The sequence below is a fragment of the Schistocerca americana genome, chromosome X (assembly GCF_021461395.2).
Source record: "Schistocerca americana isolate TAMUIC-IGC-003095 chromosome X, iqSchAmer2.1, whole genome shotgun sequence".
Taxonomy (NCBI): domain Eukaryota; kingdom Metazoa; phylum Arthropoda; class Insecta; order Orthoptera; family Acrididae; genus Schistocerca; species Schistocerca americana.
Window position 1 is genome coordinate 428,648,302 of NC_060130.1, and position 17,817 is coordinate 428,666,118.

Below are 17,817 nucleotides of genomic sequence, written 5' to 3' on the forward strand. Positions count from 1 at the left end.
ACTATTTCAACATCCTGTCTTATTTTTCCATCTAGTGTACTTGGTTCTGTTTTCCCCATTGAACTTCAGAACTGATTACTGAAAACATATTTTTTTATGTGAATTAGCATCCGTGGTATTTTGATTGAGATTCACGGTGGTAACACATGTCCAGTGGCCAGTTGTCTGTAACTCTTCTACATTTGCAAAATATTTTGTTTCCTCCAGATACCAATAAATTTTTACTTGACCATTTTTGTTATTTATTTTTAGGTTATTAGGAATGCTATTCTCCATTTATTTTCAAAAATTTTATATCATGCTCCATGAATAAAAAGTGGATGTACATTGGTAGGATGCACACTGTATCAGTTAATTACACTAACAATATACATTATGAATTATAATGTTTCCAACCTGATCAAACATAAACAGTTCCTATTTTAAATATGATGTGGAAAATTCTTGCAGAATGCATATAATTTAGGAGTGAAGGGAATAACCCACTGAATAGAGGAAGCCTTGACTTGTTGAAAGACATGGAAGAAAGAATGAAAACTTCACTAACTTTCAGGTAAATCCTTTTTTGAGGCAGAATTCACGCGCGTGCTCACACACACACACACACACACACACACACACACACACATACACACACATGTACAGCTACAATGTGTCATCTGAATATAAAATGTCAGAACTGCACTTCAGTAGGTAGACTGGGGTGAGGCATTGTGTCAGGTGGAGTCAGTAGGGTAGAAAAGAGGCAGGGAGCAGAAGGGAGGGCTGGGGAGGGTGGCTGAGACTGAAGGGAGGCAGCAGGTGTAAAAGACAGGAATGTGAGAGAGAGAAGCAGCAGGTGCAAGGGATAGCAATGCAGCACACAGGCACCATAGCTGGTGAATTAATGCAGCATGTTGATGATGATGATGATATGGGGAAGTGGATTGGGAAGAGGTGTCAAAGCAGATGAAGGGGAGACTTTTGAGGAGAAGGTGTAGGTACTGGGGGTTAGTGGAGACTGAGGCCAGGAGGATTATGGGAACAAAGAATGTGTTGCAAGGATAACTCCCATTACATAGTTTACAAAAGTTGGTGATGGGATGAAAGAATCCAAATGGCACTGGTTGTGAAGCAGCCATTGAAATCAAGCATATTGTGTTCAGCAGCATGTTCCACCACTAGGTGGTCAACGCTGCTGTTGGACTCAGTTTGGATGTGGCCCTTCAGTGGGTGGACGGATGGTTGGTGGTAATGCCCACATAAAATGCTGTGCAGAAATTGCAGAAGAACTATTATATTACATGGTTGCTGTCACTGATGGGATAGGATAGGCCTAATAGGAATGGAGTAGGTTTTCTGGGTAGCTTAATCAGGTAGGTATTGCTTGAGGGTCTTCTGCAGGGATGTGACTGATGTGACAAAGGGGTAAGGAGTGGGAGAGGCCTAGGGATGGGCCAGGATATTGTGTAGGTTGTTTAAGCAAAATAATATCACTTTAGGAGGTGTAGGAAGGATTGTGGGTAGTATGTCCCTCATTTCTGAGAATGATGATAGTCCAGGATGGTATTATGTGATGAAGGGCTGCTCCTTTGCAGCAGGTTCTTGGGGATGGTAGGAGGGTTAGGGGTGTGTGAGGATGCAGCACAGGAAAGCTGTCTGTAGACTAGATTTTGTGAGAATACCTGTCTGTGAAGGCCTTTGTGAGGCCTTGGCAAAGGGATTCTGATCACTGCAGATATGCCATTCACAGATGACCAGCCTACACAAGAGCAATTTTTTTGGCATGTAAGGGAAGACAGCTGCCAGGTATTGTTGATGGTTAGTGGGCTTTATATAAATAGAAGTATGAATGGAGCCATCAGAGAGATGGAAGGCGGCACATTGAGCTGAGGAGTTATCCTTGCAACGGGTCCTTCTTTCTGTATTCCTGGGGGGGGGGGGGGGGGGGGGGGGGGGGGGGATCTCGGCTAATATCCTGTACCTGTACCCTCTTCTCAACACTCTCCCCTTTCTCTGTTCTATCTCCCCTTCCCAATCCACTTCTCCGTATTATCATCACTGTGTGCTGCACAAACTCGTCAGCTCTGGTTGCATCCTTGTCCTGTGCACCTACTGCTTCCTCCCCCCTCCCCCCCTCAGCTTTCCTATCTAGCACACCTGATGCCCTGTCAGCCACCTGTCTCCAACCCCCCCTCCCTCCCCCCACCTCTTTTCTACTCTCACTCACTATCATATGACAGAATTGCTCCAATAAAAATGCTGAGGGAAGATAAGGTACACCCAAGCAATAGTTTTAGACATAAATATGCAAATTAGGTAATTTAATAAAATATGATGCAGATAACATAACTAGATACAGAGTGCTTCAGTAACTGGTTTAGGGGGTTCAGTTAGTGCATAAAGGTACAAGAATAATCTTGGATTGTGTAATTTGCCTTGCAGCCAAGTTTCCCAGTGCAGTGGAAATTAACTTTCTCCATTCTGGAATATTACAGTGATAAATGAATTACTGTTAATGCCCAGTACACAGTCACCTATAACATGCTGTACATAAAAAAGATGACTGCACTATAAAAGAAACTGTATTTTTAACAACAAATAAAGAAACTGAAGGAATTACTAGATAACATTAATGTCAAGAAGTAAGAGTACCAGAGATAATAACAAAGGTTTTAACCAAACTGAAGGTCAGACAACTAACAAGACATAGTTGGTTAATTATCTGCAGTCAGATATCCAAACCAATTGGTCTTCTCAATGAATGAATATATGGTAAACAGAAAACTGTAGGGTCAGATTTCTTTGTTATTGTATCTTGTATTTTGATGCATTATACAGGATTGCAATATTATAAAAGAACCAAAAGCATTATGTAACTTTTTTAACAAACATTTCATGTCATCAACAGGAAATCCAACACACACTTTAGAAATGTACTGAGAGATATTGAATCACACCCCTCAAGCAGTGAGTTTTGAATTTGATGAGGTGAAAGAAAATAATATAAGCTAGATCATCCTCAAATTAAAGAACAAATATTCAGCTAGATGGGATGGTATGTCGGGTGCAGTAGTTAAAAAATGCATAAAAGAAATAGTTGATCCACTAACATACCTCATAAATTGTAGTACTAGAGAAAGCACTTATCCTAGTAATCTAAAAATAAGCATTGTTAATCCAGTGCATGAGAAGGGGAGTACAAAAGAGGTTTCAAGCTACCATGCAATATCACTGATCCCTACCTTTAGTAAGGTTTCTGAAATGGTTATCCTTTCTGGGCTCTCTGCTGATTTTCCAAAGAACATCACTGCACAACTACTGCAGTTGCTGTATTAATCCATAAAGTGTAAACCCTCCTAGATCAAGGTATGAAGACAGCAGGCATATTCTTTGATCTTTCCAAAGCCTTTGACTCAGTCAACCATGGGTTGCTCATTAAGAAATTAAAGGCTTACAACATCATCTATACAACTACTGACCACATACTTGACAAATCACAAACAGTGTACTAAACTTTCATGTAAAATAGATAATAAGGTAATAGATTTCCAGTCTTCTAGAGGTATAATAATGCAGGGGGTATTGCAGGAATTGATCCTTGGTTCCTTTCTCTTCTTGGTTTATGTCAACGAAATGACACAACCCTTCAACTCACATCTAGTAACCTATGCTGATGACATCTCCCTCTTATTTTATGAAAAAAACTTGGAGACATTACACTCAGCTGCAACTAAGGGTGTGACAGAAGTAACCACACATTTTCTACACGGGGCTCTAAACACCAACATCAGTAAATCCCAGCTACTAACATATAAAACAACTGATTTTCATGAGGCTGAAATAAACAATATTTGTGGTATTACATCAGAAGAAACAGATAACATTAAATTTCTTGGTGTCCACCTGGACAAAAATCTCCATTGGGTAAACTGCACTACTTCTGCACATGAGAAAAGCAGCAGTAGCTTGTATCTGATAAGTCAGTTGGAAAAAATAGCCTAAAAATTGTTTTCTATGGAATAGTTTATCTATTTCTTAATTATGGTATTGAACTGTGGGGTTCTGCAGCAGACCTGCATTTGAACAGAATATTAGTATTACAGAAAACAACCATTATGTTAATGCACGGACTTAAGTCCAGAGAATCCTGTTGTGAAACCTTTGTCCTTCATAAATACCATATCTAACAGTATATTCCTTGTATTTGTATAAACTTATTATACTTATTCTGAATAGAAAAAACAAAGTAAATAAGTGCACTGATACAGATAATTATGATACTAGAAGTAAGGGTAACTACTTCAGGCAAAAATAACTGACAATAGTCCTTATATTAATGGGCAGATATGGTTCAACAAGCTGCCACATGCTTTGAAAACTTGTGAACCAAAGCTATTCCACAGGGAGTTAAAAGACTTCCTAGAAAATGAATGATTATATTTACTCAGTGAATTCTAATCTACATGCTCCTTGTTGGAACACATAATAGAATATTAAGATGAATGTATGTACCACCACTGTAAGTAAGTCTTATCTATATTAATCTATGTATGATGTTTGCTAGTCATCAGCTTGATGGCCTACATGCAAAAAATGTAAGTAAATAAACAAATAGATAAATCATCTGACAGATGTAATTTATCATTAATGAAAAAATTAGGAAGTAACAAGAAATTTACTGGGATCTTTCTACGTGCAGCAAAAATTTGTGAATCCTACATCTATCCAAGATTCCATTCACTGGCTGAAACACTTCCATTATACTGAAGAATAACTTTTTAACATTTATGCATGAATGTTATTTCCATTGATATTAGTATTGTGATTTATATATACAATTATTAAGAATTTAGTGTGCTACACAGCACTCAAAACTGATAGGGTAAATCAGTCTGAAAGTTGGAGGAAGGGAGGGTAATTTCACCTCTAATAGGTTGCTTGGTTGGTTTGAGGGGAGGGGACCAAACAGTGAGGTCATTGGTCCCATCGGAATAGGAAAGGATGGGAAAGGAAGCCGGCCATGCCCTTTCAATAGGACCAACCTAGTAAAGCACTGTAGTGTTCAAACCAAACTTAAGAGTTGAAGATAGCTTTAGTTTTGTATAGTTTATGAAGTATTGGAACACTGGATGATAACTAACATACATAATTGAGACAGTGATGCAACAGTGATATTTATCTGGAGGTGCATCACAGGCCCTACTTCTCTTTGTAGCAGTTCTTGAGTTATGAGAATTTAACAATTACTGCACATTGTGCTAATTGCTTATGAAATCACTTACCAGGTGAAACAGTAATCATTTTATTTCTAAGTTTGATATTTTGTTTAATATGTTACAGTTGAAGAAAAATATATCACACTAAAACTGCAATCTCTATTCATAGAAATTCTCTGCAATTCATTCAGTAAAATACTCTGTGAAGACTTGCACTGACTGTGATGTGGGATTGACTGCTGGTTAGTGTATATGTTAGTAGCTGATCAAACAGCTCACTGTTTACAGTAGTCAGCTTTAGACTTGGCTGCTGATTAGTGAGTATGGGATAGGAAAAGTAACATGTGTAATAGCAATGAATGAAATGCAACCATCGATGTGTGATAGAAATTAGTTACAGAACACATTGTTGACAATTTTCTCACGTCAGTTGCAACAGCCTCCTTTACACCCAGCAACGTGAAACAGTATCCACAGCTGTATTAAGTATACAACTCCTACACACATACAAGTTTGCTACTAGGTGCTGGTAATTTATTTTTACACTCTATCTGTCTGACAGTGTCACATGTTTGTTCAAAGACTTGTGTTGTTCTGATGTCTGGAACTACATAAGAGAGTTGAGATCTGAAATATTTCACACTCAGGAACACTATACAGCAATGGAAATAAACAAAGCTATCAAATTGATACACAATTTGGTTTGGCATTAAATTTAGACATTATGCTCATAAACTGTGAGCATCACAATCTGTTATTTCTGTCACTGAGAGCATCAATCAGTAAATATGAACTGTACTGTTCTTATGCTGATGCAGAGTAAGACAGTAAAGCCAGCCACAAGTGTTGCTGGGGATAAGGTACAAGCATAGAGTAAAAACACCTTCTATTAAAGACATCTGGCTACAAGATTTGAACATAACATTTAAAATTTTATAAATTTGTGTACTACAGTGAAGTCAGCCATCTCTTACCACAACAACCAGACAGTAAAGTTATTGCAGAAATATAAAACAGATTTAACAGGAAATTTTTGGGTCTGGTGGTCTTTTGCCAACCTCAAAGATGCACACTATTCGTTCTAAGAAACTGGCATAAGGCATACTTACCTCTGAACCATGTGAACTGTTGTGTGGTGTATGTGGTAAGTCATGGCTTCCTTCACCAACCACTATGTTAAAGTAATGCAACAAAATCTGAAAATTCTAAGAATGCCTTTTATAGTGACAGTCACAGGTGCTGGTGTCCTCACATTTTGTACTCACATCCCTGGAAAGGAACAATGTGGCTCTGCCTTATTGGTTTTAATTTTCCTCAATATTCAAAACATACTGAATTGTTTTTTACTTTCTAAAAATAAGGAAAATTTTACTCAGAGGAATTCAGAAAATACCATATGTTAAATGTATTGATTTTAATGGTTCAAACAGCTAGCTGTACATGATTCAAAATATCACCACAACATTAAGTAATATATTTGGGGAATTTCAATAAGAGATATTTGTACACCTTGCAATGAAATGTAATTTTTTTATTATACTGAGTTTTTGGCCATTAAAACTGCAACACCAGGAAGGATTGTGAACAAAAAATTTTTCTTGTGTTGTGTATAAAGTGTACTAGGGAAGAACAAACAATTCATTTTGTCAGTGGTTTGGGGTATACAGGCTATGGAATTTAGTACATAGAGCTGTACCCTTTGACAATGGCTCAAATCCAGCTAGTCATCCAGCTGAATTGAGTTTGTATGAAAGATGTTTCACACTGTTCCAACTCTATGTCAGAGTTCATCAACTGCAGAGGCTGTTTTGAGGTGGTGTGACTGTCTCTCGACAATCCGTGACTAAATGTTTTTGTTGGATGATGTTTCAGCTAGGCAGCAGCTGAACACTCTGTCTATCAAGGTAGACCAGGATAGTATGGGTAATGAGCAGTAACACATTACCTTTTTGAAAAATAAGATTGTGGAGACACCAAATACAGGGTACATCCACCAGCCCTAACATACCAGAAATGTAACAGATACAGTCCAAATCCCCAAATATACAAACTAGAGGAGATCACACTGTGTAGCCAGTGGCACTCCAATTACTGTGCCAGGTAAACTATAACTGATAAACTCTGGCAAAGAATTGGAGCATCATGGAATTATGTACCAATTTCATATAAGCTCAGTACAACCTGCTGGCTATTCGGGTTAGAGCTTTTGTTACTGTTAGAGGGTTCAGCTCTATAAACAAAATGCTACACCCTGTATAGCTCCAAAATCACCTAAAAACTTAATCATGTATTCTTTCTACCATACTGTATATGCACAATACCTGTTTCCTGTAATGAAGATGAATGTGGTCTAGTAACATTTTTTCTCTTTAAAGCCTCCACCCATGGATACAGCCATTGTGATGCTGTACACAGAACTGTGATTTATCTGAAAAGATGGCATGGTGCCACATCTGTGTCCAACTTTGTTATTGCACACATCACTGTCAGCATGTCTGTCTCTACTGTCACATGAAGGGAACCGTCAACAATGGACATCATGCTGAGAATCCTCAGTGCACTAGGCACCATCACATTGTTGATGTGGATATGTTTCTTGCTACAAATAAGCCTGTTTTCTGACTTGAGGTATATGATGCGGCTGCATGATCCTATGTGGCTGAGCAAACAATACATCTGTTCTCCTGGGCAATAATCATAAGGGTGACTGCAATCTTGTGTAGCATTGAGGTAAGTCCTCCTGAACCTGTTCAATCCATATTCACATGACAGTCAGAGGATCCTGACCAATGTGAGCATCAGGGTAGTGAAATGATAAACCAGTTTTGACAGGACATCATTCTGTCAGTGTTGATTTTTAAGATGTGCTGGTAGACATTTCTCCTTCTTACATCAAACATGACACAATCTTCTCATAAACAACAGACATTTAAATTTTATTCCAGAATGAGAAATATGCTGCATAATCTTCCCTTATATACAACATGTAGGTGGCATTACTTCAAATCACTGGTACAGTTGCACTAAATTGCAAATCATTGTCATAACTAAGCACATAGTATACTTCAGTCCAAATTGACATTTGTTGTGTGCCACATTCATGGTGTTGCAATTTTATGGCCAGCAGTGTATTTTCATTGTCATAGCAAAAGACTGTGTTTTCTGACACAGGAATACATGGACATATGGAACAGAACCTTTAAATACAGTGGCAAAGAAATGTGTTGTGTTCCCACCACCGGACTCAGTCAGAGCTGGCACACTGAGTCAGTTTCTGACTAGTGTCATGGGTGGAACTTTGAAGTTTGCTGCCAACCACAAACATGGCCCGATCAGCAATCTCTATGCCACCACCAATGCAATGGACTTCTGCATTGTGATAAGTGGCAGCCATAGGAACATAGGAAGCAACTGGTGGGGAGTGTGGGGGGTGGGGGGAGGGGGGCTGTTATGTTCAGTGTTGGCATATGACAGTCAACAGTTCTTGTCCGGAGTTCCAGGGTTGCTGGTTGTAGCTACAGTTCATAGTGGAGATCAGCCTGCAAGACTTAGTCTACAAGTGGACATGTGGAGTCACCTGTAGCCTTCACATAGGGACAAGTGTTTACTACAGTGATTGGCAGTGTGGCGCTGAAGACAGACATAGTCTTGTTGACATTGTATTCAGTAATGCATGCCTTAACAGGCCACTTCTTAGTTGTATCTGTCCACAAGCACATCCAACGAGTTACTGTACTACATTAGCTAAGTATCACAGCACAATAACAATAAAGTGTTTATTTGTATGTCACTAATTTTGTTTCCACTGTCACAGTTCATCCATCCACCTTGGAGCACCTAAACCTGATACAATGTGTGTGGGCCACTCTACACAAATGTCCCATACACTTCAAAATGACTCAGAAACAATTAAGGTCATATCATGTGTGGGACATTAAAATGGGCATGCAATATTGCATTTCCCTTACACAGGAAATTTCTGTGAAATTTGTAAATTAAAGTAATAAAAAAAATTGTCTGTGCTTTGTAACATTTTTTGGAGGTTGTAATACTAAGATAAATGTTTTTGAGTAATTGATTACAACAAAATAAAATAAGATGTATCTCTCGTGTTTCGGGATATACTGTGTCATGTATGGTATGCTCTTCTTCATCTTCATAGTGAGTATGCTGTGGATACTCCTGTCTTCTTGGGTGACAACAACTGTGTTCACTTGGTTGCAAGCATACGTTCTTTTTCAATGAACACTCAGGCACACTGGAACACTAAATTATTTGATTGTACCCCATGTCTGATGCAATATGGAAGAGAAGGTGAAACTAAGTAATCGTAATCCCCACAATTTGGTACTTATATGGGATCTAATAGTCAATGAGTGACTTCACTTTGTTATGGCATACTTATCGTGCATAGAAATGGTATTACATGGTATTAGTGTAATGTCTTCTGGAGGTGACTAAATTTTTTTCAAGTGTTTTCATGGCTGTTTTTTAACAAAAATTTTAGTTCTTCATTACTGGTTCTCCATTTTGCTCTATTACACAATTGAGCAAATCATAATAGAAATTAAACAGAGGTAAGCATAATTCTCATCCAATTAAAGCACCTTGTCTATATTTGTGTCATACTATTTTTAAATATAATTTCTGCCATTGATGTCGGATATTACTTCTGTAATTATTGTAGGAAAGTGTATGGCCTTCAAGAAGAGTTTACAACATTGCATATTACAGTGCAACTAATTCAGTTTCATTTAAACTGCTAGATTCACAACTAGAATGTATATATTAACATCAGCAGTTACATATGGTGTTTACATCGTCTGCATAAATTACTGACATAACTCTCTTTGGAGCCGAAAAGAAAATGGTGATAAGATCTGAATGAAAGGCAGATATCTCAAATTATGTTATGAGAAAAAGAATATTTTAATCCAATCTTGACTTTACTTTAGTAACCATGTGAATTCTTGCTTAAAAATGAGTTTAGTTAATGGTGGTATTTTTAGAATATTTATGGCATCAAGAATTTTTAAAAGTATGTCCACAAGAGCAGGGTATAATTCTTAAAAAAATTATTTATTTACTAATCATTCATAAATTTTGCTGTGTTCATACATTAGACAATCATAAAATATTTGTCTCTTTGTCATTTCATTTAACAATGCCTCATAATTATTTTTCTATGAGTGATATGTGGTAGTTCTTTTACTTTTGAGTAATTAATAATACCAACTGTATCCTTTTACTCCCTTTTGTGAAAGTTATTACTGTTATTTTCTGTTCATTGTGCATAAAGATATATACACTTCCTAGGTATGGATAAGAGATTCGATGTCAAATTATATTACTTATGAACATTAAAATACTGTTTGTGCCATGTGCCATGTATATTACATTCAGTTTTCAAACAAATCTGGTAATCTCAAAAGGTATTGAACATTTAAAATAACAATACCTTTTATGCTGTAAGCAAAACCTTATATTTTCTTAACGTTAATTTTATTTTCAGATTTCTGTGATGGTAATGATTTGGTGATTGAAGGTACAGTATTTACACACAAGAATTGTCATAACGTTACATGGGCATCCCTGGACCACAGAATGGCAAATAAAACTGATCATGCAGCACTGAGCAAAAACATTAGCTCACTGATGGATGTTGGTAGTGGTCATCACCTCATTTTTGCAAATTTTAGACTGAAAATCATGGCCGTAAACAGAACAAAAACTGTGATGTGAGAAAACTTAAAATAACAGCAAAAGGAGAAGAATTCTGTATTAAGGCAAGGAACCAAAGTGAGACACTCCAAGAAACATAGGAAAATGATGAAAATAATGTTTACAATACAATGGCCAAGATGAAGAACATCTTTTGTAGTGTGAATGAACAGGTCCTTTTCTTTAAAAACCATGCCAAAAAAGACTTGGTGTTTGAGAGTAGGCAGAATTTGATCATTTATAGAAAAGAGGTTAAGGAAAAATGGAATGTGAGTAAAACAAGGTGACAGATAGCTTGAATACAAGCCAAGTACACAGTACCAACTTGCTAATAAAGAGAAGTGTGAAGTATGGTAAGAAAAAGTGGATCAATGAAGAAATTCTGAGAGCAGAGACCGGTTCAGTGAAATGTGATGCTAAGGAACTATACAGCATCAATAGAATGTTGTGGGGAAAAAAAAGCTTCAACTCTAACAGACCAGTGAAATGTTAGGAGGGTGAATTGTTGATGACTGAAGACCAACTTAGAAGATGGGGAAAACATTTTTCCTGTGTTCTTAATAGAGAGCAACCTGAAGAGGGGTGAGACAATGGAATGCACCAGATGCCAATGACAGAACCAATGTAAACTTATCAGCTAAGGCTGAAATCAAAATAATCCTCAAACAGATAAAGAATGACAAGGCTCCAGGAATGGATAATATTGCACCTGAAGTGCTTAAAGCAGACATTGAGACCACCATAAACCTCTTGCATCCATGGTTTGAGAAGATATGGACAGAAAAGAAACTACCAAAGGATTGGAAAGAGGAACTGATTATTAAGTTGCCCAAGAAAAGGGATACCACCAACTGTAATAAATGGTGAGGCATCACTCTCACATCTGTACCAAGTAAATTACTCTGTAGATTAATGGTAAATGGTATTTAGGATTCTGAGAAGACATGACTACGAAAAAGCAAGCTGGGTTCAGAGGACACCAAAGTTGTCAACACCTTATATATAATATCTGAGCAGAGCACAGAATGGCAGAATACACTCTATCTTATGTATATTGATTTTGAGAAGGCATTTGACTCTCTTAACAGGAAAATCATGTTGCATACCTTGAAAGAATATGGAATACCTACAAAGATTATCAATATTATTAAAGCAAAATATGCGGTATATGAATGCAGGGTGCTGCAAACAGGATATTTACTGAACCTATCCAAACAAACTAACACTGAGTTTCCTTTGTTAGTGTATATGGATTTTTCATTGTGTATAAAAAGGTTAATGACATTGCTACGCTGTTTTTTTTTTAGTTTTTATTTATAGTCTTCAATAGGAAAAACAAATTTATTAAGTTTGCTTTACGATTTGTGTGCTTACTCATTACATTTTGATTTTTTTTAATAAAAATGCCTAGAAAATTGATGAGACTTTCTGAATACACCACAATGGCTAAAAACTAAGAACTTCATGGTCTCAAGACTCCAATGAAGATCATGAGATCAGACTTGCTGGGGCTCGAGAAAACAGTCTTTAACTCATTCTTTAGTAATTCCTTTCAAAATTGAGGTGTGAAATAACTCTGATTGAGAGCATCATGCATTATCTTACTACTCAGAACCCTTCACTGACAGAGGCATAAAGTTACTTCTTTCCAACAAAAGACCATAGAAGTGGAAATTCTGATGGGAAGAGGTGCAGGCAATCAAGTTTTTCGACCCCAAATTTCTCTTATTCCTAACAGTTTACCATTTCTCTTTAAATATTTTTTTTCCCCAGTCAGCTTATATTATGCCATGGCGATAAGCAAAGCACAAGGCCAGATGCTGTGTTGCAGGCATGGACCTTAGAGTTAGTTGCTTTTCACAAGGCCAGCTCTATGTGGCACTCATTCATGTTAATGAAGCAAACAAGATCTTTTTTCATGTCACCAAATAAACTGCTTCAAATGTTATATACAAACAAACTTTATAAGTCAAAAATAAATTCCACACATATAAAGAATAAGGCACAGTTGTAATTAAATACTAATATAACGTTGGATATAATATTATACAGATCATATAAGATTTTATAAGCATAATATAACACTTCAATTGATATCAGCTGTTAATAATTGTTTATCTGCCTACAGGGTGTTTGTTTTAACATGAGACAACTGAATATCTTGAAAATGATGCACTGTACAAAAACATATTCGAGGTGCAAAATCAATATTAGAAAAGAGGGCACCTGTCTGTGCTACAGCTGGCCACCTCCTAACAGTCCCTCCTGTCTGGGCAGGGTCAACTTTGTATTTTGAAATGGGAACCCCAATTTTTATTACATACTTGGATTCTATGCCAAAAAATATTTATGGTTTACTCAAACTATTGTTTTACATTTTTGGTAGATGAAACTTCAATCAATGGATATCAAGTGTGCCTGATTTTGCAATTAAGATACAACTCATTTGAGTCACTTATTATGTAAATGTAAAACTTTGTGTTGTAATGGTTGATACTGATGTTCAAATGTTACCTGAGTGTTGAAAATGTTACTGTACAGTACAAATAATATGGGTAGACATTGACATTTCTGGCAGATAAACTACTTGTATTGTAACATAGTTTCCTGTTCCTTATTGTGTCGAGTCACCAAACCATCAGAATGCTTATTTTGGTGGCTGCCCTTATACCCCACCATTAGGATGACTGATTTCAGTGTGTGTTTCCATCCAATGTAACTCTCACAGTGGCCACTAGATAGATACTGGTGGAATACAACCACAACCACCATAATGAGATAAAATGTCCATGAAGTGATAGTGACAGGTGCTCCCTGCCATGGATATTCATTGAAATCTATCACCTCAATGGTGAGAAGCAAAGGGACCCACCAATATCAAGCATCCCAATGGGAACAAAAAACTATTACATCCATGTCAGTGCTCTTGGGTCATGCTAAATGTAGTTTCTAACCACATATTGACACAGCTAACCATATTGTACTGTACAATCAAATTTGCAACACTAAAGTAAATTTTGAACATAAATATCAACTGCTAGAACACAAAGGTTTACATTTACATAATAAGTGAAATTGGTCCTTAATTGCAAAAACAGGCACACTTGATATCTGCTGATTACAGCACCATCTACCATGAATGGAAAACAATGGTTTGAGTAAATCTCACACATTTTTTGTGTAGAATCTGAATACACAAAAAAGGGGGATACCATTTGAAAATACAATGTTGATTCCACCCACTCAGGTGGGGGGGGGGGGGGGGGGGGAGGGTTAGGAGGTGGCAGTTGTATCACAGATAAATGTACCCTTTATTCATATTAACTTTTCACCTAGAACATTTTTTCACGCTATGCCTTATTTTCGAGATATTTAGTTCTCCCAAGTTAAAACAAACACCCTGTATATACTTAATACATTAGCTATTACTTGCCAATAGCTCATAAATCCTCTTTTTTAAGAGAACTCATAAGATTGTAACATAGTAACATTTTCTTAAAGTTTTTAACTCTTTCACAGATCAGTTATGGAGATATGTGTACATCACCACAAATAGAATTTTTATTTACGTACCTGTGGTATCAGATGGAAAGCTGAACTTCCTGAAAGTGATCCAACAGCAAGACCAATAAGAATTGTAAGTGCAGTATTGTAGAGTTTGGTTTCCTGAAGTGGTGCCAGCAATGATCCAAATAGAGAACAGATGCTTATGCACAAGACACACAAATTTCCATACACCCAAACTGCAAAAGAGTTGTAAAACATGTGTTGACAAATTATAAACCACTTTTTTAAAGAAATATTAATTGTAATGGCAGTGGATGTAGACCAGAAAGGGAAAAATTGATGCTGATTACAAGTAGCATTAATATTTAGTAATGAATAACTTGACTCAAGGTTCTAGAATGTTTGTCATGATGTAATTTTAATTGAAAAATGTGTGTGTTGCTTCATGGTACTAAAATACTTGGTACTTTCCCAATTCAGAGGTTGTAGAGAAGTAGTTAAGAGAGTATTTACTTTAGAATGTTTTATTCTCAGGTGGATGTATATCAGCATATGCAAACATAGGTTGACAATGTAATGAAATTGTTGCTAAGTTTTATGATGACATTCTTCTACAGTGTATACATTGTCACAGCACTGTGATTAATGGGTTTCATTGGTGAAATGGGTGAGAGAAACAATGATGGGCTGGGGGAAGGGGTCATGGAGTGGGTTTGAGAGGATGGGAGTGTGAAAGCTAAGCAACAGAGCAAACTAGGGAATGGGATAGAAATTTGACAACAGTGAAGCTCCCTGGTACATGTGAGAGAATTCGCATATGGTTCACAATGAAATGGAAGAGTGGTTTGGAGAGGCTGTGGGGTGGGGATACGGAGTAGAGGAATAGGAAGCCAGTAGAGAGAACACTGTCAGTGTACAGAAATGGAAGGAGGGATAGGGGAGGAAGTGGTTATGGTACAGGAGATACTGAAGACTGAGTTCAGAAATATTGTGAGGTCAAGGAATGCGTTGTATGGGCATTTCCTGTCTATGCAAATCAGAGAAGCTGGAAGGGAGGGGGGGAGGGGGGTGGCATTGGATGGGTGAGGGAGAGTGTTGGTTCCGTACTCCAGATGGCATGGATTTTGAAGCCTCTGATTAAGTAGAAGTTATCTGTGACAGAACTGGAATAGAATGTGGTGTGTGGTTGCATATGGCAGGTCTTGTGTGGCAAGGAACTGTGAGTATGCAAAATATAAGGATACACTGGGTGCCAGGATATTCCCTACGTTGAGTGGGCTGCGGATTACCATTTTGGGAGAGTTGGAAAGGATTTTGGGAAGATTGTTTCTCAAACCAGGGTACAATGAAAGGTAGTCAAAGCCCTGAGGGAGAGTGTGGTTAATGTGCTCCAGAGGCGGATTTGGCATGGGAGATTTTTTTGTGTTGTGCTTTAGCTAAAACACTAACAATACACTATATCACCCTCGTCTAGACACTGTGAAAATTATTGCATGAAGAATGTCATTTCCTTCAGGCTTCCACATACTCTGAAACATTGAAGAAACAGTTTACCAGAAGTTTCTTATGTCATATCTCAAGTAGCTTCGTTTGCTGATGTGTTGTACTTTATTCTGCAGAATCAACTTGTCTGAATTCAACATTTTAGTTTTCCTAATAAATTGACACGTTGTCTTTCATATATATCAGTGTAAAATTTGCTTTTAACTGCCTAATATCAACCTTCATATCCAGAATATATTTTAAGATACACACACTCAGTATGAAAAATATCCTCATATCGAGTCTATCTTATTTTGTCATTATATGTACTCCACAGTTTTGTTTTCTAATCACACCTTAAAGGTCTGACTTGTGGACATCACAATGATATATTCCATAAAGTATAACAAAATGATTGTATGCAGACAGGTAATTTTTACATACTCTTCACCACAGCTAGTGGTTAAGGTCCTTGGGTCAAAGCAAACACATTTAAAATTTTACCTAATGATGGACATGTGTTGCTTCCAGGACAGTCTGTATCTATGGTTATTCATGGAAAAATATACTTGCTACAAGTTCTATTCTTTATCCATTGAAAACTATATTGTAATCTTAAATGGTTTAATAATTGCTGCTGACATATTCAAATTTTATATTTTTTCCTAGGGTTAACTTTTACATTATTTGTATGAAACTAAAATTGGTGAGCTTGAAAGGCAATGTTTGCTGTTCTTTCACTCATTTTTTGTTTGGGAATCATGATCATCATCATCATCATCATCATCATCATCATCATCATCATCATCATTAGTATCATAATCATTAGCATCATCGGCTCATCTGACATCCACTGCTGGATAAAGCCTTCACCTAGACTTTTCTTTGTATTATGTACGTTGCCTATACACATCCAAATCACCTCCACATGTTTTCTAAGGTTGTCACCCCACTGTCAATTCGGTCAATGTCTCATTATTTAATTGGACAGATAAATCTATCCAATTAAATAATTTTATCAATAATTGATTGTTTTCGAGGTCATTGTTTCAGTTGCTTATCATATTTTGGAATCCAGTTAGAACTTCCTTAGCCCAACTACCATCCATTTGTAGGCCACATTTCCTGCTTACCTCCATTTCATTTTCATAAACAGCTTTAGAATCTGCAATGACAAATCCTGTATCGACTTTACTATGAACCACAATGGCATGCTCAAACAAGATCAACTGGAAATTGTAAATATTTTTAATGAATATTTTTCTTCCGTAGAGGAAGCCATCAATGAAAAACATAAAAACATGCACTACAGTTTTAAAGGTAATGCATGTGCCATAGTATAGATCTATCCCTCACAAACTTTGCAGAAATAATGGACATTATTAGCTCTCTAAAATCCTCCAATTCAGCTGGGCATGATGGCCTACATATTAATGTTTTAAAAGCCTGTAGCCAAAATGTCTCTGTACTGCTGTCTGTACCAGTCAACAATATAATAGAATCAGGCACCTTTCCAGACAGACTAAAAATAGCACACATAACACCCATTTTTTTTAAAAAAGGTGACAATAACAAAAGAGAAAACTACAAACCAGTCTTGATCCTTCCTGTCTTTTCCAAAATAGCTGAGAAAGTTATACACAACAGGATTATAAACTTTCTTAACAAACACAACCTGATGTTTGAAAATCAAAATGGATTCCTAAAAGGTAAATCAACTAGCACTGCAGCTGCTCAACTAATTGAAGAGGTGTTAGAGGGTATCAAAATCAAGGAACGTGTGGCGGGTGTATACCTAGACCTGGAAAAAGCCTTTGACTATAAGAATGTTGACATCCTATTAGACAAGCTACGGAACATGGGCATTAGAGGCTCTGCTTATGATCTAATAAAGTGTTATATGAGCAAC

General features: G+C 36.9%; 1 protein-coding gene across 1 annotated transcript in view; it reads right to left on the minus strand.

Annotated features, from left to right (window-relative positions):
• LOC124555571 (metal cation symporter ZIP14-like) overlaps nt 1–17,817 on the minus strand; it is a 222,960-nt gene that overhangs the window by 38,544 nt on the left and 166,599 nt on the right. Inside the window, exon 4 of the mRNA XM_047129533.1 lies at nt 14,493–14,662. Within this exon, the coding sequence (XP_046985489.1) occupies nt 14,493–14,662 (170 nt within the window). The remainder of the gene's footprint in view (nt 1–14,492; nt 14,663–17,817) is intronic.